Source organism: Eulemur rufifrons, chromosome 6 (assembly GCF_041146395.1).
Source record: "Eulemur rufifrons isolate Redbay chromosome 6, OSU_ERuf_1, whole genome shotgun sequence".
Classification (NCBI taxonomy): Eukaryota; Metazoa; Chordata; class Mammalia; order Primates; family Lemuridae; genus Eulemur; species Eulemur rufifrons.
Window position 1 is genome coordinate 99,407,482 of NC_090988.1, and position 25,422 is coordinate 99,432,903.

At 58.5% G+C, this 25,422-nt stretch overlaps 1 protein-coding gene across 6 annotated transcripts in view; it reads right to left on the bottom strand.

Moving 5' to 3' along the window:
• ANO1 (anoctamin 1) overlaps positions 1 to 25,422 on the bottom strand; it is a 153,862-nt gene that overhangs the window by 22,454 nt on the left and 105,986 nt on the right. For 3 of the 6 annotated variants that reach the window (XM_069471717.1, XM_069471715.1, XM_069471713.1), the window contains 7 exons: positions 24,551 to 24,685; positions 20,579 to 20,739; positions 9,761 to 9,843; positions 7,880 to 7,891; positions 7,217 to 7,288; positions 3,957 to 4,031; positions 12 to 213 (listed from right to left, as the gene is read on the bottom strand). In XM_069471717.1, coding sequence (XP_069327818.1) covers positions 12 to 213; positions 3,957 to 4,031; positions 7,217 to 7,288; positions 7,880 to 7,891; positions 9,761 to 9,843; positions 20,579 to 20,739; positions 24,551 to 24,685 — 740 coding nt within the window. Of the gene's footprint in view, positions 1 to 11; positions 214 to 3,956; positions 4,032 to 5,043; positions 5,122 to 7,216; positions 7,289 to 7,879; positions 7,892 to 9,760; positions 9,844 to 20,578; positions 20,740 to 24,550; positions 24,686 to 25,422 lie in introns of all 6 variants that reach the window. The other 3 variants (XM_069471712.1, XM_069471714.1, XM_069471716.1) reach the window with 2 other exon arrangements.

The window sequence follows — 25,422 nt, forward strand, 5'->3', positions numbered from 1 at the left end:
CAGGCACTCACCGATCTTGGTGAGCCACCTGGCTATGCAGCCGTAGACCTCATCCAGGAGGATGATGACCACCAGGTTGATGACAACTGCGGTGGCCGTGACTGTGACCCTGATGTTGGACCGCACGGAGGGGGAGGAGTTCATGGCTAAGGCAGCGGCCGTGGAGATTCTGTAGATGATGACGCCAAGGACAATGGCAAACGTCACTGCGATCTGCAAAAGGGAGGGGGTGCTCTTGGCTGGGGAAGCCCCAGGTCCCCCACACCTGCCCCATCTGCCCCCTCAGCCCAGTTCCCCCCGACCCTCCAGCTCTTCTGCTTCAAAACAAAGACTGACATTTTGTGGCCCCCCCAAATGCTGGGGGCTCTGCATGTTAACCCACCACAGACAGAGAACGAGGGGTGGTTTCTATTTCATGGAAGAGGACACCGAGGTTCAGAGGGGTAACGTAGGCAGGCCAGGTCGCCAGCTCAGGAGCTGGCATTTACCAGGTCCGCCCAAGCACCGTTCCCAAGCACAGTACAGGACAGGGCACGGCCACAACCCCAGCGGCTGTCCCAGCTGGTCCTAGAACAGGCTGACTACTGGGCGGGGGCTTCTCCTCCCAACCTGGGGTGACCTTGAGCTTCTGGAAGCGGTGACATCCTCAGATGGCTGCTGGGCTAAGGAGTGCCGGCCTCCCGGCCACCTCCCAGAGACCTTACCCTGGTAAAGGAGGTGGGTGGGGCCTGGGGTGGGGCGGGTGACAGGTCTGGCTGGGAGACGCATCAGGTCCCTTCTCCCAACCTACCCAGGAGCAGCAACACCCTCTGGCTCACCCACAAGAGTGAGCCCCTCCTCTTGCCAAAACCACCGTGGGACCAGAACATTCCATGAAACTGGGGCTGGCGGTTGCCTGAGAGATGGGGGTGGAGCTGGCTGCCGTGACAAGCCTGTTCCACACACAGCCGTCTGTCTGTCTGTCTGGGTTCCTTTTCCCTTTCCTTGCGGGCCTCACTCATCCGGGAAGACCCAGTCCTTGCCCTGCCCTGCCCAGGGGTGTGGATGCCCAATCCTGGGCGCTGGCTGAGGACGGACAGATGGATGGAGGGTGGACACGCAGGAAGCACCCGGCAGAGCTGGCGTTTCAACCTGCGTGAACCCACCTGCCGGGTGAGGCTCTGTCTTGCCCCGGGACACCACACACCTGCAGAGTGCGGACCTGTCCCCGATAGCACGGTCATACACGGCACCCAGGACAGGCCTGGGCTGTGCCGTGTGTCTCCCAGCTACCGCTCGGGACGGGTGTGGCGTGTTCACCTGGAGGGAGGCCGCAGCATTCAGAAATCTCCCCGCAAAACTCTTATTTTATATTTTGGGCCATTAACTCCTGCCACACGCCATGCACTCTGGCTTCTGCGGACATCTGCCAGTGACCACTCCCCACCCAGGGAGGTGCCTGCGGCCCACGGCACACCCAGACTGGGGAGCCCAGCTGCAGGGCGTGGGGACCACTCCCCGCCAGCCCCAGGAACAAAGGCTTTCCATGGAAAACTGCTGCGTCCTGCCAAGAGGCCCCTCCCTGGGGAAGGCATCGCCTGGCCTCAAAGATGTCCCTGTGCCAGTCTGCTGAGGTGCAGATGGGGCCAGGCCTGTGGAGACCCAGCCCAGGGGCCCCCACCGCAGCAGACGTCCCCCTGCCCTGCCAGCGGCCACCGTGCCCCCACGACAGGCCCCACAGTGGCCTCCCTTCCTGGAGGCAACTCCCCTCCGAATGCAAGTGCCCAAGGGCCGGAGTTCGGCTGGTGGCTCTCGCCTGTGTCTTCAGGACCAGGGCTGCGGGGCACACCCCAGGTGCTCAACCACCTTTGTTCACTGAATGAAGCCCCCGAGTTGGGGACAGAGCTGTGTCCTCTTCAGCCCCTTGAGTGTGATTTACGTGTGACGGGGGTTTACCAGGACATCGAGGGCTAGTTCCCCGCCCGACATCCCTGTGCTCTTCCTCTATCATCCGCCTGGCTGAGAAGACAGAGCGCTCGTTCCACAGCCTCGGGTCGGGGTGGCTGCAGGGTGGGGCGGCCGTGTGAAACGGCCCTCACCCAGGACACGCAAGCAGCGGTGTGGGCGGGCCTGGGAAAGTGCCTTCCAGGAGCGGTGGCTTCAGGGCCCATCTCCTCCCGGCCCTGCCCCTCTTCCTGCCTGGAGAGCAGAGGTGAGGCTGGAGGTGAAGCAGCCACACTGTGGCCAAGAGGGACCCGTGCAGAGGACGGGTGAACAGAGGTCAGAGAAGCCAGTGGCCCTGGTGGCATTGCGGAGCTGCCAGACCAGCCCCAGACGCGCCACCTCCTCTCCACCCCTCACCGGCCCTTCTGCGAGGACGACGCTTTCTCTTCACCAGGAGCAGCAGAGTCTGGGGGCAGACGTGGCTGCCCGAGGGCCTGTTTCTGAGCCGCGTCAGTGCTCTGGGGCAGGGGCTGTGTCATGCTCCAGTTGTCCCCGAGCACCGAGCCTGGTGCTGGCCGGAGGGACACATCACCCTCAAAGTGCGGCTGACCCCACTCCCGCCCGGTCTCCCGGAGAGCACGAGAGTCTTCCTGCCACCACCACGTGGCTGCCGTTCTCCAGGGCAAAGGGAAGTGGCCTTGGGGTCCCCACCATTGAGGCCGCCCTTCTCCGGATTGGTCAGCTGAGATCCCTGTCACTGTGCCTGAGAGCATGAGGGGAAACTGAGTCCTCACCCTGCTTCCCACGGCCCCCACCCAACCCGGAAAACCGAGACAGCCCTGCCGCCCCCTCTCCAAGTGTGTCCAGAACGCAGGGATCTTGGAGTAGATCGCCCAGCTGGCTCCAGCTCCTCCGTGTCCTCGCCGGCCGGGAGAGGGTGGCCTTTCCTGGGACTGGCCAGTGGTGAGGATGGAATGAGATGTTCCTGCCAGGCCCTCAGCGCACCTCGGTGCCCGGCTGCCCACCCGTGCCCTGGGTCCCAGGCCATGGGCTGGGCGGTCGTACGAGGCTCTGACGCAGAGCTCCTGGGCTGCATGAGGGCACTGTCACTTCAAGTGTGACCAGGTGGTCCTGACCACTTGAGGGATGACGGAAGCACAGCTAGCATGTGGCGAGGCAGATCAATTTCGGGTTGAAGTCCCTGGGATTGAAATCCCCTAAGAGCCACGTGGTGTTTTTCCACGACCTGAGGCACAGACCATGGGCCCCTGGCAGCACTGCCATGGTTTTTGTCCTGTCTCTGTGTTACTTATTTCACGGTTTTCTTAAAAATTCCTCAGTTTTGGCCGGGCGTGGTGGCTCACGCCTGTAATCCTAGCACTCTGGGAGGCCGAGGCGGGTGGATCGCTTGAGGTCAGGAGTTTGAAACCAGCCTGAGCAAGAGTGAAACCCCGTCTCTACTAAAAATAGAAAGACATTATATGGACAACTAAAATATATATATACAAAAAATTAGCCGGGCATGGTGGCGCATGCCTGTAGTCCCAGCTACTCGGGAGGCTGAGGCAGTAGGATCGCTTAAGCCCAGGAGTTTGAGGTTGCTGTGAGCTAGACTGATGCCACGGCACTCACTCTAGCCTGGGCAACAGAGTGAGACTCTGTCTCAAAAAAAAAAAAAAAAAAAAAAATTCCTCAGTTTTGTCTTACACGGTATCTGTGAAAGCCCAGGTTTGCAAGGCTAGTTAGGTAAATAAACGCATCACTCTCACAATGAAAGCTGTGTGCCAGGGACACCTGAGACCATCTCTCGTACCCACAGGGCATGGACGGCCCCCCTTGGGGGTCACTTTGGAACCCTGGTCCCCTCCCACCCTAGGGGTAGTGCTGGAATCTCCCCCGCCCACCCACTGCCCCCAGGAGACAGGGCCACCCAGGCCTAGGATGACTGCAGCGTCCAAGGCTGAACCCGGTCCGGTGGGCGCTGATCACCTCCTTGTGGTGATTTCCTCCCACCTCAGCCTTCCAGAACTCACCATGAAGATAATGGACACCAGGTTGGTGAAGTAGGCGGGGAAGCGGTCCCTCCAGGTCAGCTTCACCTTGTCTGTCTATAACACAAGACAGAGAGGGTCACTCGTGGAACCATCTCGGGGAGACAAGTCTGTGTGTGTGCGTGTGCATGGGTGTGTGTGCATGGGTGTGTGTGCGTGTGCGTGTGTGTGCATGTGTGTGTGTGTACTCATGGACAACTTGGACAACAGAAATACTCAGAAAAACCTTACAGAATGCCTGCAGGTGACAAGCCCATGTGAATGTCCAGCATTCAAAGAAGCATCCGGGCCTTATCACCTAGGAAATGTTATGTAATAATGGAAGTTACAGCTGTTTAAAAGCGTGACTCCCTGGTGTCCGGGGCGCAATGGTGTCCAATGCCATCTAAGGACTGTCAGACCCACGTCTGGGGGAAGCCTGTATCTTGCAGTCCATTTCTTCAGTTGAAAGTCTCATTTTTAGGGCAAGAAGATCTAAGATGTTTTGCCATTTGCCACCCAGACCATAATAGTTATTTTCCCTCCATGGAGCAAGTTGAAACAAGCAACCAGCATTACAAGTGAAGATATTGTCTAATGCGTAGCAACGCAGCCCGCAGCGACACCGGCCTGGAGGCTCTCGGGGCCGAGGGTGGCTTGGTCCGGAGATCCCTCAGGCAGGAGCTGTCACTGCCGGGGATGTTTCCCATGGGAGTGGGTTTTTAAACAGGAAATGCACGTGTGACATTGTCACGGGAAGCCGTCACGGACGTTACACGGAGGCCACTCATTCCAGGGGTGGGTCGCATGCGTGTTAACGAGAAAACCAAGACCCGCTGCAGGCAATTGTGACAAGCACGTTTCACGAGCTCCAAAGAAAGCCAGGGCCACCCCCGCACACAGACCCACCATAGCCATGCAGTGACATCTCAACACACGTCGGGGCTCACTGGGTGCGGAAGGAAGGCAGAGAAACACGAATGTGAATGTTAAAAATAAAATACAACAGAGCTTGTTGAGGAGAAACACAATCGACTTGGATTGTCTGCGCACAGTCAAGACTCGCGTTGCCCCCGAAACAGAGAAGTACCAATTTCACCCCCGCCATGGCTGTCTTAACCCTCTGCTTCCATTTGTTTGTCGACTCCTCTGGAATGTGCCGGCGCTTCTGAGGGCGGGTGGGGGAAGAGAGCACCGTGCGGTGAAGCATGAGGAGGCGCGGGGGACCCCGGCCGGGGGCGACACCCCCCAGGCAGCAGGCCCCTCTGCGTGCTCACTCGAAAGCGCGCTGCCGAGGCCGACTTGGGCTCTGGGTGTTCTAGACAAACAGCAGACGGCGGAGACCCACCGTCTACAGGAAAGGCTGCCACCAAGGTCACGGAAACAGGAGACCGAGGATTTCGAGACAGAGCCTCCAGCCTGAACGCGCCACTGGGCTCCGTCACGGCCCGTCGCACGAGACGGCTGCTGGGATTTCAACGGTACGCGGTGTGCAAGGACACGGGTCACCACGAGCATCTTATAACGGCATGAAGGAAGCCGCACCCAGAAGCCCAAGGTAACATGCCAATTAAGTGGTGGATTTTTTGGTAATAAACCAATTTAGTGCCATAGCTGGAGGAAAAATCAAAACCAAAAAGCAGCCGCTGGGAGCGAAATGAAAGGAAGGAGAATATAAGGGGTGCGGCCCGCCAGAAGCAGGCAGGGCCTGGGGCCCCCATCTGAACCCCGCAAAAATAAACCCGGTACCTTTGCTGTTCTGCTGTGATCGAAGGGGTCGGGCTAAAACCAAGCCACGGAGGCAGAGGGACCACGTGTCCCAAGGGTGGCTCCCGGCACCCATTCATTGCCCAGATCCACTGTGCCGGCTTGGTTAAGCCCCTTCCTTAAATGGGCGGGGCGTGTGCCACGCCACCTTTTTCCCCGTAAGAAGGAATGAAATACCCACCCACGCTCACTCTGAGAGGTGCAACCACAAAGCCACAGGGTGGACTCTCGAGGGCCCCACGCTGACTCCTGAGACATCCTGACCCAGGCCTGGAGCTGGGGACGCTGCCCTGAAAACACCACAGAGGCGTCCAGGCCTCGTGCTACACCAGGAGGAAGGCAGGGCCAGAGGGGCTGGGGCCAGTTCAAAGGCACCGAGCGCCACTCAGAAGACAGCGTGCCACGGGCCGATCTGCTAACCTGGTCAGACGGTCTCTTTATTTTAGGGCCACAACTCCTGCTTTTGTGGTTAAGTTCTGCACACCCTCAAACCCTGCTCAGAGTCTAAGGGGTGTTCAGGAAGGCTCACTTCCTCCCTGACTGCGGGAGGACCGGCACACGTTGTGTTCCAGGAGCTGAGCTTTTCAGGGGGCCTTCCTGGAGCACCCCCTTTGCCCTCCAGATGGGATTATGGCAACTGTGACCCCTGGCCACCTGGAACCAGCGAGCTCCGTCCCCTGGCACCTCAGACAAGGAAAGAGAAACTTAGGGGTTTGTCCTCCTCAGTCCCAGAGTCTGAGGGTACAAATGTGACAGCAAAGTCTGGGAACCTGGAGGAGTGTCCTTCACCTGTCCCCAATCCCTTCAAAGGCCAGGGCAAACCTCCCCCGCCTCCGTCGCAGGCCGGCAGGGCCCAGCGGGCTCCACGCTTGCCCGTCCCAGGTCACGTGAAAAACCACCATGAACAAAGTGGCCGAGCACCTCCAGGGGCCTGGCAGAATTCAGTCTGTGAACGTGGCTGTCCATTTGAACGAGAGGTTTGAGGAAAAAGAAAGGCGTTTATCACAACGTGAGGATGGCCTCAGGGACATCACAGAGACATTTCATTCCCTCACTCTTAAACTCTGAGTGAAACAAGGAATTGGCCATTTGCTTAGGGACCCTGGTTTGGCAAACGCTTCCATTTCATCATTTAACATAGAACACGAGGGGGCACACAGGACCGATGCTATGCGTACCGCCAAAAAGCCTCCAAGCAAAATGTTTACTGAAATTCAACATGACCCTCAGGTTACATCAAGGAGATAGCAATAGCAGATTTGATAAACTACACCTTTTCTGCCAAATCTGGCCCCCTGCCTGTTTTTGTGAATAAAGTTTTATTGGAACACAGGCCCTTTTGTTTACCTATTGTCTATGGCTACTTTCATGCTACAATGGCAGAGTTGAATAGTTGCAACATAGGCTTACAGAACCTAAACTGTTTATTATCTGGGCTGGGCCCTGGTCCACCCTGTTGTACCGCAGGGAGAGCTGACTGCCAGGGGCCACCATACCTCTTTGTTTTTGGACTCTTTCCTCAGAGACTTTTCCAGGACTCTGGCTTCGTATTCGGCTCTGGGATGATCCTGTGAAAGAAACCAAGCCAGAACGGAGCCCCGTGAGTTAGAGATCCTCACGTGAGAACTCGTGGCAAATTAGACTGCGTATTTGCCTCGGGCACCTTTGGGGCCAGTTCACAGTTGGCTGCTGGTAATATTTCCAATTTAAAGGCCTGGTGCTTGGTCTGGATGGTGACCCAGGATTCTCCCAATTGTTGGGAACCCCGGCCCATCAGGAGGGAAATAGAATCTGGCCTCTGTGTCCTTGGGGTGGATCAGTCTGAGCCGGGCTGCAGGGAACACCCAGCCGTGAACTGGCCCCGAGACAGTCCACCGAGGAGCCGAGGGGTCGGAAGAGGCACAGTGAGAGTCAGCAAGCGCGGGCAGCCCAGAGGTGCCAGGCCTCGGGGGAGCCCAGGGCAGGTCAGCGAAGGGCACTGGAACGGAAGAACGGGTTAAGAGAGACCCAGAGGTGGGAGAGAAAGCAGAGACCCCACCCGCGGTGGAAGAGCCGCAGGGAACTGCACGGTAGAAACAGACAGATTAGGTGCGTGAGAAGGTCCCTCTCCCAGGGAGACAGGCTATGCGAAGATAGAGGATTGACAAAAAATTCCAAACCTTGACAGCCTCCTTCAGGGAACCAGAAGAGTAAAAACAAAAAAACAAAGATTTCATTACTTATGTTGTTTTTACGAAATAGGACCCATCCGCTAGAGACAATTTCCCTAAGAACCAGGGTGAGGTGAATGGGCGCACGTGGAGCAGGGTGGGGCGGGGGTGCCGCCAGGGTCTACTGAAGGTCACTGCTGCTTTGGGGTGGCTGCGGGGGCTGTTGCTTCCGTAGCTCCCGTGTTTCTGGAAATTCTAAGCAAGTGCCAGGCTGAAATGTCTTAGACTCCACTAAGGAGCACACAGGCCAGTGACTGGACAGGAGTGTCCTTCTGCAGGGAGTGCCCAAACCTGGGGTTCACACATGTGGGGGGCAGCCCTTGCATCTGAGGTCTTTAACTCCCTAGAGAGGCCCTGGTCGGCCACAGGGGGCACAAGCGTGGCTCACTTTGGGGAACTCAGGTCCCTTGGGGCCACAGGCCCAATGGCTTTGGACGCCACCCCCAAGTAGTCAGGGTTAGGAGATTAGGGGATGGGTCCCCTAGGGGTTGAATGAAGGGGGCTGGTCTCCATGGAAAGGATAGGAATCGACTTCTAAAATAAGGTGGTGAGGTTTTTTGTTCTATATGAATCTTTCTGATTGAAACAGCAAGGAAAGAATCTACCCAGAGAGGCAGCTGCCCCAAACCCTGCCACGGGGACAGAGCTCCGGGTTCCGTCCCCGGCTCCGTCCCTGAAGACCTGCGTGCCGATGGACAGGCCACATCAATCTCGGTCTGGTCATTTGTGAAACAGAATAAAGGGGCCCGCTGTGGAAGAGGATTGAGACTGTTACTGGACGAGCATGGGTGTGGCCCAGCAGTGGTTTGCGGGCGACTGTGTCTGGGGCGTGTACTGTGTGCGGGGCCTCGCTCTGGGCGATCTGTATCTATTTACCCATGGAGACTCCCCCGCAAAAAAAAAAAAGCTATCAAGCAAGGACTATTCCTCAGTGCCTATTTGAGAAGCGAGGACATTGAGGCACAGAGATGTTAAGCAACTTGCCTCAGGTCACACAGTGAGGGAGGTGCCCGATCAGGATGGAACTTGGGCAGCCTGGCCCCAGAGAAAATGATGAAAGAAATTTTCACATTGCAATGACAATGTGTGAGAGGTTTCTCTTTAAAAAAGTGAGCATGTTTTATAAAATGAAATATTGGTCAGCGTGGCCACACCTAACGGCAAGCACATGAGGTCACCTCTGCTCTGCGCCAAGGCTAATTGTAGGGATTCCTTTTCATTCCCACATATCCCACAGGGAATTCCTGCTGGAGTGGCCATCAGGGGAATCCCGGGGCGAGCGGTTCACCTGGCAGCCCAGTGGCCACCTGGTACGGACTGTCCCTCTCTTTGCGGCACTGGCTCTCCCTCCGTGTTAGTGGAGGACTCGTTCCCGCTTCTCAGCCACGCCCGACTGCAGGCAGGGAGCTGGCTCCGAGGAGCATGGGTTTGGCACCTGAGCAGGCAAAGGCTCACGGCCGCCTTCGGGGACCCCTGGGCAGCATCCGTTCCCTCCCCATACCCGTGGGCTGCGCCGACAGCCCGGCAGCCTCCAGACGCAATGAGGTCAGCGTGGTGAGCCTTGGAATGCGTCCGAGACCACGCTGGTGGGTGGTGTGTCTCCGTGAGCATTGAGATCAAAAACACTTTAGCAGACATAAAACTGTCGCCCTGGCAACTGAGGGTGTTTGGAACGCCAGGGAGACAAACTGAGAAGCGGGAGGGGAGCGACCTCGCCTAGGCTTGGACCAAGAGCCCTTTACGCCCCTGGGCCTCCGTGTGCGTCGGGGAGGGCAGGGGCAGGGCACGTGGAGGGACGGGGTGGGCATGCACAGGACCAAACCCACTGACCTCCTCCTCCTCAAAGCCTGTGAGGTCCCACAGGTAATTGAGCCGCATCTGTTTCCGCTTCCAGTGCTCCATGAAGGTGGCAGCTGCGGGCAGGGAGCAAAAGCAGAGAGTCAGGGGCCGAGAAGTTCCCGGTGACATGAAGGCGTCCCGTCCTCAGCACCATTCGGTGAGCAAGGATGACACGCGGGGCCAAGAACTTCACATGACTGAACTTGCTCGGCCCTTCCACCAACCCTGTCAGGTAGGGACCATCATTCCCCCATTTTGCAGATGGGGAAACCAAGGCCTGGGGCCACCATGTCCCAGCCAAGGTTACTCAGCCAGTCAGCGAGGGGCGAGCAGGTGGCCCCAGAGCCAGTGCCTTAACCACTGTCTTCCGCTGCTCCTGGGGACCCTGGTTCACAGGTGGGGGCCTTGGGGTCAGAAAGGACAAGGGCTGGGCCAAGGCTGCTACATCCTGCCTCCTGTTCCCAACATACAGAATGCAGTTCAAATGCCGCCTCCTCCAGGAAGCCACTGATCATACCCCTCAGTGTGAGGAAAAAAAGCAACGCCTCTTGGGACCCCTCCCGCTCGCAGTGCCACCTTCCACTGTGATCCCTGTCCCATGACTGTGGCCCTTCTAGTGTGGGGGGCAGGGATGGGGCCTCGTTCAGCCGTGTCCGCAGCCCCCGCCGGCACCCGGCACAGACAGGTGCTCAGGTGCGCACTGCACGAATGAAGGACTCTCATGAGCACACAACTTGCAAACGGAGATACACCGGCTGAGCGTCTAGCATTAACGCATCCCCCGCAGAGGACATCAGCCGAGGCTGCCGGGGGAGTGAGAAGGACGGTCCGAGAGTGAATCAGGGCTCAGATTCTCGAGCCATATGCGCCGCTGTTCTAAGAGCTGGCGCATAGCGTAGTTTCACTCAAACCTCACAGTATTCGCTGGAGGTGGGCGCCATTTACCCCCATTCTACAGAGGAAGAAACTGAGGCGCAGTGGATGGAATGGCTTGTCTGGTAAGCGGTGGCACTGCGGTGGAAATAAAATGAGATGTGCGACTGGGAATCTCCAATGTGGTCTCACGAATGTGGTCCTTAGCTGAAGGCCACGTGTGGCCGGAAAGAACAAAGGTTTTGGAACCAGCAAGTCGTGGGTCTGCACCTCCCGGGGTGGGGGGCTCTAGTCTATGCAGAACATGCCCCCTGCCCGTCAAGCTGAGGTGAAACCAGGGCCTCCGGGCTCGCACGTGTCTGTCCACGGCGCACACGCTTTAAGCACAGACGGCTGCACCAGCCAGGCCCAGTCAGGAGACAAACAGGAACCAGGCCTTTCAAACTGGGGTCATTTAATCCCGGGAATCCGTCACACAGAATGGAGAGCAGCAAGCCAAGCAGGGGTGGTGAGACCACCCATTTTATCAGCAGCAGGTGCTGGCATCCGTTTGGGGAGGCGGGAGAACAGGAGGTGTTCAGAGCCGACGGCAGAGCCAGAGCCTGGAGCTGCCCAGCGGCAGCTAGGACCGCGGAGGGTGGGCTTCCCAGCGGGAGAAGGCACGGTCCCCACCAGGGATGCCCCAGGAAGTGGAGGGAGATGGGAGAGATCCCCGCACCCCCCGCATCTCCCTTCTTCCCACCTTCTGATTTCCCACAGGGCTCCTCCTGGCTGAACCGGCGGCAGAGGGGGAGGCAGGGAGCCTGAAATGCAGTTCCCGGTACTCGGCAGAGCAGGGAAGGGAACCGGGCTGCTTCAGACCCTGCCTGAAACCTGGCCACTCAGCAGGTGCCCACCGAGGCCCACCCCCCGTGGCTGCGGCAGACGAGGAGGGCTGCGGGGGCTCTAGGAGGCGCCAGCGCCAGCGCCAGCCTCCAGGAGCTGTGTGGTGGGCGCCACTTCCCAAGGAGAGAGACTCAGGAGGTCTCTGCATCTTTCAAGACGTCCTTTGGCTACTGCAGTTGCCTGGAGCAGTGGGGGAGGTCGGCCTGTTCTCACGCCTCCCCCTCCACGCCCACCCCCGTGGTCAGCAAGGCCCGCTTGCTCTCTGCCCTGCTTTCAGAGCCCAGCACCCTCCTCAAGGGCTGCTCCTCACACACCAGGGGGGTTGGCCTGTTCCCCTTCCCTGTCCCGGCCTCCCCAGCTCCTCCTCTTCCCCAGAGGCACCCGCACGCCACACAGAGGGTCTCTCCACTGTCACACCCAGCCCACCCCACTCAGCCCCCCTCCACTCGCCAGCTTGGGCACGATGCCACCAGCTACCATGTCCTGAGGATCTGGGTGCCGCGCACGGTGCTAGCACTTTATAGGTACCAGTTAGCCTCCTCGCAGTGACTGTAGGTAGGAGGGATTATTTCCACCTGTAAACTTACGAACCAGGACACTAAGGCTCAGAGGGTTGAGCGCTATGCCCAAGGTCAATAGCAGGTGAACAGCAGCCTAATTCCGTTGACTCCGGAGTCTTCACTGAACCCTTTTGCTGGACTGACTTTGCACAGATACTTGATTTTCATTAAGGAAATGATAGTCACAGTCATAATAAGTCTGGTTGTTAGAGCATGCCGTTGCATGGATGAGGAAACAGGCACAGAGAGGTTAAGTAACTTGCCCCAGGTCACAGAGCTAGACAGTTCATATTAAACCCAGGTATTTTTGCTCCAGACTTTGTACTATTAAGTGTGCTAAAACAGATACAAGGGCCCTGTCCCAGGGGTATCTGTAGGTTGACCAGGACCAAGACTGGAGCCTGGAACACAACCTGAGGAGGCTGGGGAGGTGGAGATGATACATAGACATGGCTTGTTTGGCTCAGCCATGTTTAAAAACTAACGACATTTTATGAAAGTATGAAGTCCTTGCTTCTCCTTTAAAAGCCAGAAGCATTGGCAGCAGGAGGCTGGGGCTCAGCAATGATCATCCCTTTGTCAAGACCCGGGCATGCCTCCTCCACTTGGCCACAGACCCCACCACACCCTATCGCCTGGACTCTGTGGCACTGAGTTTGCCAGGCCTGCTTTGGAGCTGTGGAGTCCAGGCTTGGCCAGCAGGAAGGGAGACGTCAAGGCCCACGCAGAGCCTGGGGGACGGTCCTCGAAGCTGGACATTATGAGTGGTGAGAAAAACCACCTTCTACCTGGCTGAGCAAAGGCAGGAAGGAAACTGAGCACCCATCCTTCCCGCGCCGCAGCCCGCCCTCCTTACGACAGCCGCGTGGATGGCAGCGGGCCCGCAGGGTTCCCATCGCAGCCCTGAGGTTCCCAGTCACGGTTCTCCTTGCCACTGTGCCAAACACAGCACACACATGCCACAACTTCGAGCTGGCGTCGGGGCTGGACTTGGTGCTTTCTCATGCCCGATCCCCTTTGATCCTACCCCTGAACCCCTGAACGCAGAGACAATGTGCTCCATTTTACAGGCACATAAACTGAGGTTCTGAGGAGTCAAGTAACTCATTAATAAAGGCCAGAAACCTGGACCCGAGCCTTCTGACGCCAAGACCAGCCAGGACCAGGGGTGGTGGCTTCCGACCCACATGAGGACAAGCTGCTCAATGAAGAAATGGCCTTGGGCTCAGCAGTCCTACAAGGTGGCCAAAGAGACAAGACCACCACCTTGAACTCTGGAGCCCGGAAGACAGTTCAGCACAAAACACAGAGAGGGGCAGAGAATCCAGGCCGGGGTTGAGACAGGTGGTTGAGCTATAATCCTTCTTCCTTTCAACAGTTATTATCACGACACAATGGCATATAAACACCCTCTTGTAGAGGTGCCCAGAGGCAGCAGGTGAGTGAAGTACTCTAGATCCACATGGGGTCAAATCCAGGGTGATTTGATCACCTGGGCACCTGCCCACACCTTGGCCAGCCTCAGTCTCCATATCTGTCAAATGGGCTTGTTTATACCACCTGCCCAAGAGGCCCACCACGGGGTCTCCGTGAGTTAATTCACAAGCAGTGCTCAGGGCAACGGCATGATGGGACAGTTCTCAGACCTGGCTCACTGCAAGGACCTCCGCCCTGTCTGCCTCTGCACAACTCCGGATACTTCATTAGATGCTCATTTGGTTTAATTTTCTATTAATATCTGTCTTGTAAGCTAGTTGCAACATGCTCTGCGGCCGGCCAGCAAACGTCCCCAGTGGGGTCCATGCTCCTTGTTGGTGGGGGTCTCACCTTCCAAGCCTCTGCCACCCACTCCTTAGCCCACTGGCCCTGGGATGCAGGCAGGGCTCAGTCACACGACCGCAGAGCAGGGGCACATCCTGCCTTGGATTGTGGCTGTAGGGTCCCTGTCCATTCCTCTCCTTCAAATGGGACCCTCTGCCAGGGACTGCATTGTGTCCCACCCACAATTCATGTTCAAGCTCTGACCCCCAGCGGGATGGTATCCGGAGGTGAGGCCTTTGGGAGGTGGTTAGGGTTAGATGAGGTCGTGAGGGTGGAGCCAACACGATGGGATTAGTACCCACATAGGAAGAGACACAGAGAGCTGGCTCTCGGTCTGTCTCCCCTTGCCATGTGACGGCTCAGTGAGAAGGTGGCCGTCTAAAAGCTGAATCGGCTGGCACTTTGATCTTGGACTTCTCAGCAGCATGCAGAACTGTAGGAAATAAATGTCTGCCGTTTAAGCCGCCCAGTCTGTGGTACTTTTTATAGCAGCCTTAGCTAAGATGCACATCATGCTATATATTCTATTTAATTATCTAGTGTATTAGTTTCTTGTTGTCACTTGTTATAGATCACATATTCCTGTGCCTCCAAAATTCATATGTTGAAATCCTCACCCCCAAAGTGATGGTATTAGGGAGTGGGGCCTTGGGGGGTGATTAGGTCATGAGGGTGGAGCTCTCATGAAAGGGATTAGGGCCCTTGTGTAAGGGACCCCACAAAGAGCTCCCTTGTCCCTTTCACCACGTGAGGACATGGCGAGAAGGTACCGTCTAGGAACCAGGAACGGGGTTCTCGCCAGACACCGAATCACCGGTGCCCTGAGCTTGGACTCCCGGCCTCCAGAACCGTGAGAACACACAACGGCATAGGGGATGGCAGCCCAGGCTGACTAAGACACCCCCTGGGAACAGAGGCCGCCCGCACTCGCCCGGCTCCCGACACGGGGCACACTCCCTTTTCACGACCCGGAGGTCAGAGGTGGGTCTCTGGGGAGTGGCGGGTGGAAGAAATCTCTCCCCACACACGAGTCCACAGTGGAGGCGGGGTGGGGTGTGGCACAGAGGCCTCCAGCCCTTCATTTTCACCCTGAGTCACTGGCACCCTGTGTATTTGTCCCCTGAACAAGTTTAATTCCAGCAGACAATTGCACCCTGCCGACCTCCTCTCCTGGCTGGGCGTGGCTCAGCTGGGTGACTGTCAATTCCATTCAAAATCGCAAGCACGCCCCCAGAGGGGCTCCAATCACATCTCCGACATTTTATTAAAGTTGGGACCGTCTTTCTCCAGCTTTTTGCAATCGAGTTCAAATCAAATAAACTCCTTTGTTCTGTGTCGAACTGACAAGCAGCTAAAACCCCATTATTATGCTATAATTTCAGAAAATTGATCCCAGCGAATAGCTAAATAGGGCTCAAAGTTGCTCAATGTGACATCTTATTGGAGGCTTTCAAATGCCAGAAATCCCAGGCAGCAGCAAGCCCAGGGCTCTAGGATCAGCACGCCAGCTCAGGAAGGCCGACCCTGCGGAGTGGAAGCAGAGATTAAAACAGCGGGCTGCAGGTGACTCATCCGCCACTCGAGCCCGAGCCCCTGCGGGCGGTGACAGCCAGGCTCCCGGCTGCCAGGCAGTGGCGGGCTCGTGCTGCTCTCTGCAATTGTGGGAGCAGCAACGTGAACAGCTGGAGGTAGGAACAGAAAGGACGCAGGGGAGAAGAAACAGCAGAGGGAAAATAATCCCTTTGAGAGTAAAGAACAAATAATTGAATAAGGGATTAAGAAAACACAACAAGAGATCTCTGCTAATTGCCCTTGACAGCTAGTGTGAAAAGGGCCCAGGGACAGGCTTTGTCTTCTCACCGCTACCCTCAATACCCTCTCCCGGGTGGGCGGGGAGGGGGACGGCCCAGGTACCTCTGGGCCAGCAGGCCCTTCCCTGCCATTTCTGTCTCCATTTATGACAAATCCCTTCTCTCCAGAGCCAGTGCTTCAGGGGAGCGGTTTGGCTTTTCCGTGACTCTCCCCTCCGCTGCGTGGCAGCGTGCAGACGGATCTTGCACTTGACTCTCTGACAGATGCATTTGTGTCTCCCACGGTGGAAGTGGAGCCGGGAAGGCGTGAGACAAACAACAGAAACGTCTGGCTGAGTCACCAGGCACAGATCTGCCCCTTTCCCAGCTTCCCGGAGGAGGCCACCCTCTGCTGGGGAGGGGTGCGCTGAGGGTGCAGAGCAGTAAGTGCTCAACACTGAACCGCTAGGTGAGCAAGCTGGCTTCGTCCGGAGGGGTGCAGGGAATTTAATGACTGTCATCGCAGCCCTGTGGGGACCGGCTAGCTCAGCAGCGCTCGCCTCCACACCCCTCACTACTGGCTCATGGCAAATTTCTGCTCCCCCAAGAGTGCACATAACGGGGGCTTCAGGAACGTCTGGACGGGAGGTGGGACCAGGGTACTCGATTGGATTTGGAGGCAGACATGACAGGGTGCGGATCTGTGACATCTGTCAACGGGTCTCTTAGCTGTGTGATCTTGGGCAAACCACTTAACCTCTCTGTGTTTTGGCGTCCTCATCAGAGAAAACAACACAACCTGCCTCTGGGGCTGTTGTGGGGATTACTGAGAGAGCCTGTGCAGTGCTCCTCACCCAGGGCCTGGCACATAGTCAGTCCTCGGTGCAGGTCAGGAGGCGAAGGAGGCATGTTTTTGTGGAGACAGACAGGGAGAAAACATATTTAAGGAAATGCAGTCAGGAATAAGCAAGACACATGTTATGCTCACGGGCCAGCCAGAGACAGTGACGCAGGCAGAGGGAGCAGAACCTGCTGCCCAGTGTTTGGGCTCAGGAACCAGAATGCTGAGGTTCCAGCCTTGCCTCTGTTTCTTATTAGCTGTGTAAGCCTGGGGCAGTTGCCCTGATGTGCTCATCTGCCAAATGGGGTGATAGGGCTATTTGCCACCTTGGGGGTGAATGAACCAGTACACAGGAGAGGCTTACAGCCATGCCTGGCACATAGCAGCTCTCCGAAGGGGATGAAGTCACATGATTGACAGAGGTCCCCGGGCACAAGGTGAGAGGTTATGAGCCTCAGTCTCTAGGGCCTGGGCTGTGTCTTCAGATTCTTAGAAAGCAAGGGCTCACTCGTAACAGCCAGCGAGACGTAACAACCGGCCCCAGGCCCGGCCAGGCACAGCCTGTGCCTTTCACACAGTGACTCATCCGCATTCCCAGCCACCCTGCAGGGTAGGTGCTGTTACCGTCTCCATTTACCAATGGGGAACCTGGGCCCAGAGAGAAGAAACTCCCCTGAGGTCGCAGGCCTGGCAGGTGACAGAGCTGGGATTTGAACCTGAGCCGGGCTCAGGAGCCGGCTCCGTTACCGCTGGACTAAATCTAACCATCCTGCTATGTGGCCAGTCCGGCTCAGTTATCCAGTTGGCCCAAACCGCCAAGCCAGCAGCCCGGCCGGCGGTGAATATTCCCAGCTCGGGGCAGGGAAATGGGTGCCCAGCCAGGCGTGTCCCCGTCCCAGCACCTCCAGGCTAAGGTCAGAGAGGGGAGGTCAGGAGGAACCCCCCTGTGCCGAGGTCTCCGGGACTCAGGGAGGTTGGGGGGTGTCGGGAGATGGCTCCCGATGGACAGGGGTCCGAGAGGCAGGTGCGGCAGGCTGTGGAGGGAGCTCAGGCCCAGGAGACGTGGGTTCAGGTCCTGGCCCTGCCAGGGGAGACTCGGTTTCCTGTCTGTGAGACGGGGACACTTCCCAGGCGCGGGATGCGGAGGGGTGGAGGATGGCGCGTCGACACACACACTGCAGCTCAGTGACTGGGAGCTACCTGCTCTAAATTTATAACACGACTGATCCCCAAATTAACACCCAGAGCTGGAGCCTGGAGCTGGGAATCTGCCCATAAGCCACATGACCTCAGGCCACGCACAGAGAGCACCTCCCAGTGCTCTGCGGTGGCCCCGGCGAGGCGTCCCGGCACAGGCGCGCGCCCCTCCCTGGCCGGCCCAGCCCGGCACGGAGCTCGCCGTTGGAAGTCTCCGCCTGACCAGCTGAGCTGGTGACCTACGACTCCCGTTCTCAGCCTCGTTTGGAAAGCAGGGCGAACGCCTCTGCCCACGGAGCGGGACGACGGCGTTTATCCCGCAGCCATGCTTATTTCTGCACGCGTCCGTCTCCAGCTCCAGCTGGAACCGCCTCCCCCGCCCTGCCCTGCCCAGACCCTCGCACCCGCACCCGGAGCCGAGCGCGTGGCCCATGGCCGGCCGTCCTCACGGGTCAGAACGCAGCTTCCGTGGGAGCGCTGACGCGTGATTATCGCCACCACGATGACTGCTGGGACACCCCTCCTCCTTGCTGTCTCCGGGGTCCCTGCTTGTTAACAGAGGGCTGTGGGCTCCAGCTGAGGTTTCGAACCTCAGCAGAGGAGCTCCCGTCTTCCTCGAAGACATCCTACACAGCCACACAGAAGCCTCAAGCGTAAAATGGGCAAAAGGACTGATGTCCCTTTAAATTAGGGCTGGGACTAGGGTGAGGCCAGAGAGGCCCGCCTGCTGCAAGGTTTCACAACAGTCACTCTCAGGTGGGCAGTGTGGGCTGGGCGCCAGGCACGTCTCTCCCCTCAACCCTGGTCCTGGCTTAAACCTCTTACCTGGTAGGGAGCCGGGCAGAGGCTTGGGGGACCCAGTTTGAGAACCACTGGGTTTTAGACGTTCAGGCCCAGAAACTTTGCTCAGACAAGTGGGAGTGACAAGCCCAGAGCTTCTGCCACTCGGGAAGCAGGGCCAGGCCCAGAGCCTCCGGCAGGCGAGGGGCCAGACTCTCCTGGGTCTCTCCCCAAACAACCAGGATGGTGACAAATTCAAGGGGTGACCCGGCAAGGGAGGAACTCCCAGGAGAAGGCCCGGGTGAGAGGCTCTTGCAGTGACCAGACTGCAACGGAGCTTTTCACGCTCCCAAAGCAAGAGCCACCGCAAGCGCTTAGCACAGAGACCTCTCACTGCCAGGTGCGCCGAGCTGGCAATACGATAATTACAGCCTGGGATGTTTTATTCTTCATCCGGGCTCCCTTGCCTCTCCGCTCCCTTCCCCAGACCCAGCTCCCAGGAGCAGGCGGTGCTCGTAACAGGAGGAGGAATTGAAACCCAAGTGCTTCCCTGCGGGGGGTGCCCGGCTCCGTGCACCTCGGAACTACTGCACGGCGCTGGGGAGGCCCACGACGGAGGACACGTTTGGAGCCTCGGCTTAGAGAAGGACGTGGGCCGGGGCCCTCAGATGGCTGCGTCCTTCCAAATCCCGAGACGATGCCAGGGAGGGCAGAACTCGGGGAGGGCCAGGACCTGAAGGCTGGTTTCTCCAGGGACCTTCTAAACCTTTGTTCACATTCGGAGAGTGGGGGTGGCAATTTATATTCCTGTGCTTCGGATGAAACCGCTTGGCCAAGCCCAACAGCACCTCTGGACTCATGGGGATACGGCGACGGCCAACACCAAGTGCTGGGGGCCTCTGGAATTACCAACGTCTGTCCCCATCAGAGGCCCTTTACTTGGAGAAGTAGCGACTGGGAGTTTGGGGGCTGGATTCCTCCCAGAGATTTAAGCAAGGAAAGAGGGAACTTCTGGGATGAAACTGGGGACTCACAGGGCCAGGGAAGGGGGGCACGATGAGGCTCCCAGTGGCTTCTCTCGCACTCTCTGGTAGGTCCCCTTCCCAGAGTTCTGCCGCCACTGACCCTGACTCTACAACTCCACGTGTGGCAAAAAATCTTTAGAATGCAGCTCAAGGGCCCCACACCTCTTCCAGGCAGACCTCCTGACTTCCCTTCCCCAAGGGTCCCCACCCTTCCCTGTGCCTGGGCCCATCTCCTACCAGACAGGGGCCCTGGAGACAGGCCTGAGTTTGGGTGCCCGGCATGGTGCTTGGGCCTGGGGACAGCTCAGCACATGGCTGCCCACTGCATGAATCCCAAATCCCCAAATGGCAAAGGCTGTGACACGGGGCCACAGAGGTGGGAATGGTACCGTTTGCTCAACCAAAACCGCCTGCAGAAATGCTTTCCCCCGCCACTTACCAACCTCCATGTGCCCAAAGCTGGAGTCGGGCATGAGGGGGGCTGAGATTAGGGAGTCTTCCTGGAGGGGGAGGGGCCTGCCTTAGGTGTGGGGGACAGTGGAGCCCTGTGGCTGCTCAGGAGCTGAGTGACCCCAGGCAGCTGCCACCAGCTCCCTCTGGGCCTCAGCTGCTCACCTGTGAATGTGCGCATGGAGCAGCCCTGAGGCTCTAACAGAGCCGGCCTAGGCCCTGGCCCAGCTCAGCTTTCCCTACAGGGTGTGGGGTCTGGGAAGGAAGCCGAGCTGGCCTCCCTCTTCTATATCAGCTGCCCTTCCTGGGCCAAGAAACCCTGGTCCCGGGGTGTCTCAGAGCAAAGCATCCCCCCTCCCAGCTTCCCCGGGGCTGGCTCGGAATAACCCCTCTGCATGTCTTGATGCAACACAGACCCTCGTAACCTGAGCACAAAATGGGGGGTCATTTCCACCGGCCCCCACCTCCGTGCTTGTTCCTGGCAAACCCTGCCTGCGGAGGACTTCACGGAGACAGACGGGGGACGTACAGGAGCCCACCCAGAGTCACTGCTGCCCCGGGACCCAGCGAGCCGAGGCCCTGCTTACCCCACAGGGCCATGAAGACGGAGAAGAAGACGGTGGCCGGGTTGTCGAAGAGGTGGCTGGCCCGGGCCGTGGCGCAGGCTGAGCTCATCTTCCAGTAGCTGCAGGTCTTGTCGCAAAGGGGGCACATGGTGATGTTGTGTCTCTGGTCGCACATCTCCATGCTGGAAGAGAGGGCGGGTCTGCAGTTGCTGGGCCACAGGGACGCAGCGCTGCCTGGGTGCCGCTCTGGGCTGGGAGGAAGTGCCAAGCCCGAGTTGGGGGTTGGTGAGGGTCCCCTAGGTCCCCGCCATAGTGGCCACGATGAGGCCAGCGTCAGCCATGCCCTGTCCCTCCTTGCTACCCGGGCAGCTTCACAGGTGCGACTCGTGCTGCTCCCCCGGCCTGAGCTCAGAAGGGCCCACACTTGGTCTAATGCTCCACTGCTGCCGCCTTAAAGCGCATCATGGGTTTTGGACAAAGGTCTCGCATTTCCATTTTGCACGGGGCCCTGCAGCCCCTGTAGCCAGCCCTGGACGTGGACCCCTCCAGGCTTACTTTGTGGCAGGAGATGGCCCGGGACTATTCGCCTCTGGGGTGACACTCGGGCAGCAACACCCCCAGCCTGTCCTCAGGCCGCCTCCAGGAGAAGCCCAGGTCCCACCCAGCCCTCCAGCGATCACCGGTGGGTCCTGTGCAGCGAGCAGACAGGGAAGGCTGGGACCAGCTGCCGCGGACGGGACAGCGGAGCCTTGTAGCGCCCAGGCCCGTCTCCCACCTCCTCCTCCTCAGCACTCGCACTCTCGCCCGCAGATTCTAAACACACCGATGCTTCACGGCCACCGGTGGCGTGAGAAGCAGCCGCATCACTGGCCTGCGTGGATCTCCAACCTGGCCTGGACCAGCACCGCGGGCTAGTACAATCCCATCTCCACAGATGAGATAATGAGTCCAGAGAGGGACAGCCACTTCCTCAGGGCCACACAGCAGAGTGGGAATTGAACCCTGGTCTCTGTCTCAGGGCCCCTGCACTGAACGGCCCTCACCTACCACCCAGAGGCCACGCGGGGGCTCCCTGCTGAGGTTGGGTGGCCCAGCCCGGGTCCTAGCTTGCTATGCCTGCCCTCTGCGACCCTGGCCAAGTCCTGTGGCCTTTCTGGAAAATGAGGAGGGGGTCAGAATAAGGTTCTGCCAGCTCAGGCCTGCCCAGAACCTTCTCCCTCCTGCTTCCTTGGGCACGGCTCGGAGCTGGAGGCTCATTCCCAGAGGTTGGATGCTTATTTGGGAGAGCACGGAAGGGGGTGGTTTATTGTTTGTTTTTATTTTACCTTTTAAATTTCTGCCTACACATGAACTGATGCACAGCAGGTGGTGTTTAATAAACGTCTGCGGCGAGGCTCTATGGGACCCTCCTCTGTGCCCGGCGCTGTGGGTACTCTGGCTTAATTCTCTGCTCTCAGTAACAGTCGCTAAACGTTCGTGTAACAATTACGTGTGCACTGTACGCACCAGGCCCTGTGTGGCACTGAAGACGGACAGATGAAGGAGGGACTGACCACAGCCAAGGCCACTGTCCGGGGCGTCTGGGAGGCGTGTGTGTGCGTGTGCGGGAGCATGTGGGAGCGTGCTGGGAGTGGCAGGCGAGCGGCAAACACGGGCGCAGGGAGTGTGCATTCTGGGCCCAGCCAGCTACGGGTCTGACACTCAGCTCCAGCGTCTGTGATCCGCGTGGCCTTGGGCAGGTGACTCGAGCTCCTCCTGCCTTAGTTTTCCCGTCTGCAGCATGGGGGTGTTGATAACAAAGAGCCCGTGTTACTGGGCTGTCAGGAGGATGGAGACCGATGTGTGCGGCACCCTTGGGACAGGGCCTGGCACACCTCAGACACACACGAGGTCACCCACGTTGTTATTATTGAGGGGATAACCAAGTGCCTGGCGACAGCAGTGATTTTAAACAGAAGCCCAGGAGCTGGCCTTGTGGGGTGCTGACCCTCACTGAGTCTTGTCTCCTCTGAGGGCCTCTCTAGGGAAGCAGAAGGGGACAGGAGGCGTGAGGGAGGACGTCCCCAGCTGGGTGTGACCTGCAACCCTCTCCCAGTGATCAGCACGTGGCCCAGGGCCACAGTGACCACCTGGCCTGAGGGTGGCCTGGAGCCCTAAGGGCTGGGACTGGGGACACGGAGGGCCCGGGAGTACCCCTGCCTGCCCACGAGCCCTGTGGCCCCCGAGCCCTGTGGCCCCCGAGCCCGCCTCCCGGCCAGTCTCGGCTTCCAAAGCAAACACCACCAGCCAGAAGCCTTTTCCTGCCGGTTTTAAACCCTCTGCCTCCTGCTTCACCACCTTCACCACAATGCAGACAAAGGGCAGGGAGGTCTGTCTCTCACGAGGGCCAGTGGCACCAGGTTGGGCGCTGGCCTCCAGCAGCCCTGGCGGGGAGGACGGACGCCACGGGATGTGCACACCGGGGCAGAGGCCTCGGCGCTGGCCTTGTCTGTGTCCCGCCGTGGCTGGATCCTGAGTAACTGCTGCTGGCATGTCCGATCACGTGACGGAAGGCCAGCCAGCTGGCATGACCAAGGGGCGTCCACACTCCGGCTGGCCGAGCCTTGAGGCCGCCCTCCGAGGGAAGGAGGAAGGAAGGAAGCTGGAGACTCCCAGCCTCCTCCAGGGGCCAGGGGGACTCCCCGCCTTTCACTGGTCACTTCCCTCCAGCTTTGAGCTCTTTTAGCCAAAAGTCACCTTAAAATCCCCACCACGTCTGGGCTACTTTGATCTTTACCACAATTGAGCCCCAGTACCGGTGACCTCACATCACATCAGCAAACAAAGGGACAGGCTTTCTCCAGCCAAGGACCAAAATAACACCCAGGGCAGATAAGCCAGATTCCCGCAAAGCTTTGATTCCGGGGGTGGAATAGTTTAGGTGTTATTCATGTGTGAAAACATCATTTCAACAGAAATTGACTGGATATGGTCTTTCTGTGCCGAGAGACATTTCTTCCCCAGCAGAGGCTCGCCGGAACTGCGGAAGAATTTTCCAAACTCCAGCGCTGCTTTGGAGACGCCTGGCAGAGTCGTTAGGAAAATAACGGACTGATACATTGGGGCTTTTCAGGGCCAGCTCGATTCACTTTCAGGGTCTCACTTCCCCGGTGGAGCGATTTGATGAACACGGAGAACAGCGCAGTGTCCCAGCCGAGGCTGAGGCCTGTGGCTATCTCTGGGCTAGCGCTGGGGCATCGAGGCACCACCACAGAAGGCTGGGGGCCGCTCCGTCCCCCGAGGGTGAAGTTCTCCAACCTGTGCCGCTTGACTCCCGTCCTGGCTGCCACTTGGGGAGAACTGCACGCCACCCATGGGGCTGGGCTGCCCAGGGTCTGGAGAGCTCCCCTATGCGTGACAGGCGCCGTGCACAGAGGAAGGCAGAGCAGAGCTACACGCAAAGGCCCGAGTACGCTGAGTGATGCTACCCTCTGTTACGGCCCTGCTCCTGCAACGTGTCCCCAGCCGCGGGGACAACAGGAGGGGACGGGGGCAGGGCAGAGTTGCCACACAGCTCCTGAGCGCCAGCCCGCACAGAGGTCTCAGAACACTCATCTGTCTCGCTTCCTGAGCACGCCAGGAAGCCGTGAATTTTCTGGTCGCATAATGACCGAAAATTAAAAGGAAGAAGCAAACCCAAAAAACCTTCTAAAGAATGAAAATGGGCCAGATATTTATGTCTTCTTTTGACAATAAAACATATCCTAGGACGACCATGGCCCAAAGGGCAGCCACACTTCTAGATGGCGACTGAGCCCTTCGGACAACGGTGCCTTTGGTCCTGACAGGCTGGGCGTGGCACGAGATTCCCGGGCGCTGAGCACGTGGGCAGGAATCGGTGTGAGAGGCCAGAGCCCCAGGGAGCTCTGCGCTGGAGCGGCTGGAGCGGCAGGAGCGGCAGGAGCGGGACGCCTTCCCGGGAAGGGGCGTGTGCCGGGGGCGGGGTCTGCCTACCTGGGGATGTTTTCGTCCACCGTGGCGCAGCCGTACAGGAACACGATGATGCCCACGACGGAGGCGGGGATGAGCATTTGGGTGTACACGCCCAGCCAGGCGAAGTACAGGCCGATCTTCTCCCCGAAGTACTTCCTGCGCCACAGGGGCAGAGTCAAACGGAGACAAGCCGACTCTCGTCGTAGCCCACGCCAGGTGCCCTCCCCAGCAAGGACCCATTCAAACAGGGGCCACCAGTAGGAGGCAGAAGGGGGGCTCGGGGCCGCTCCATCAGGCCTGGGGTGCCCTCTGCTTTCCCTATGCCTGTCCCTTTCTCCTCTGGGCCCCGGGAAGGTGGGTGCCTTTCTGTTGGTGACAGCCCACGCTGGTGGGTGCGGACGTATTTCCCCCGGAGGCTTTCAGCTCCGAGTCCTGTTCAGCATGAGGACTGGAACGAACCTCAGCATGGAGGTGCCAAGAAAACCAGTCACTCCTCACACTAAGCGTCGTTGGCACCTTGATGGCTTAAAGCGTTTCCACAGGCCAACCAGAGGCTCCCAGTCCCTGCAAGTCCCCACAGGACACATTGCCTAACCTGGTCGCCCCTCCTTCCTGCCCCATGGGGACAGAGGTCCTCTTGGGAGAGGCCAAATTCTTACAAATTTTGAGGCAGCTCTTTTCTTCCCCTCAAGACCACAATGCAGGAAATGCCGCCACCCGGCGGGGCCAGCCCAGGTGGAGAATTTAGGAGCAGACGTGAAGGTGACGGGCAAGAGCCCGTCCTCTGGGGGATTTGTTTTTTTTTTTTTTTGAGACAGAGTCTCACTCTGTTACCCAGGCTAGAGTGAGTGCCGTGGCGTCAGCCTAGCTCACAGCAACCTCAAACTCCTGAG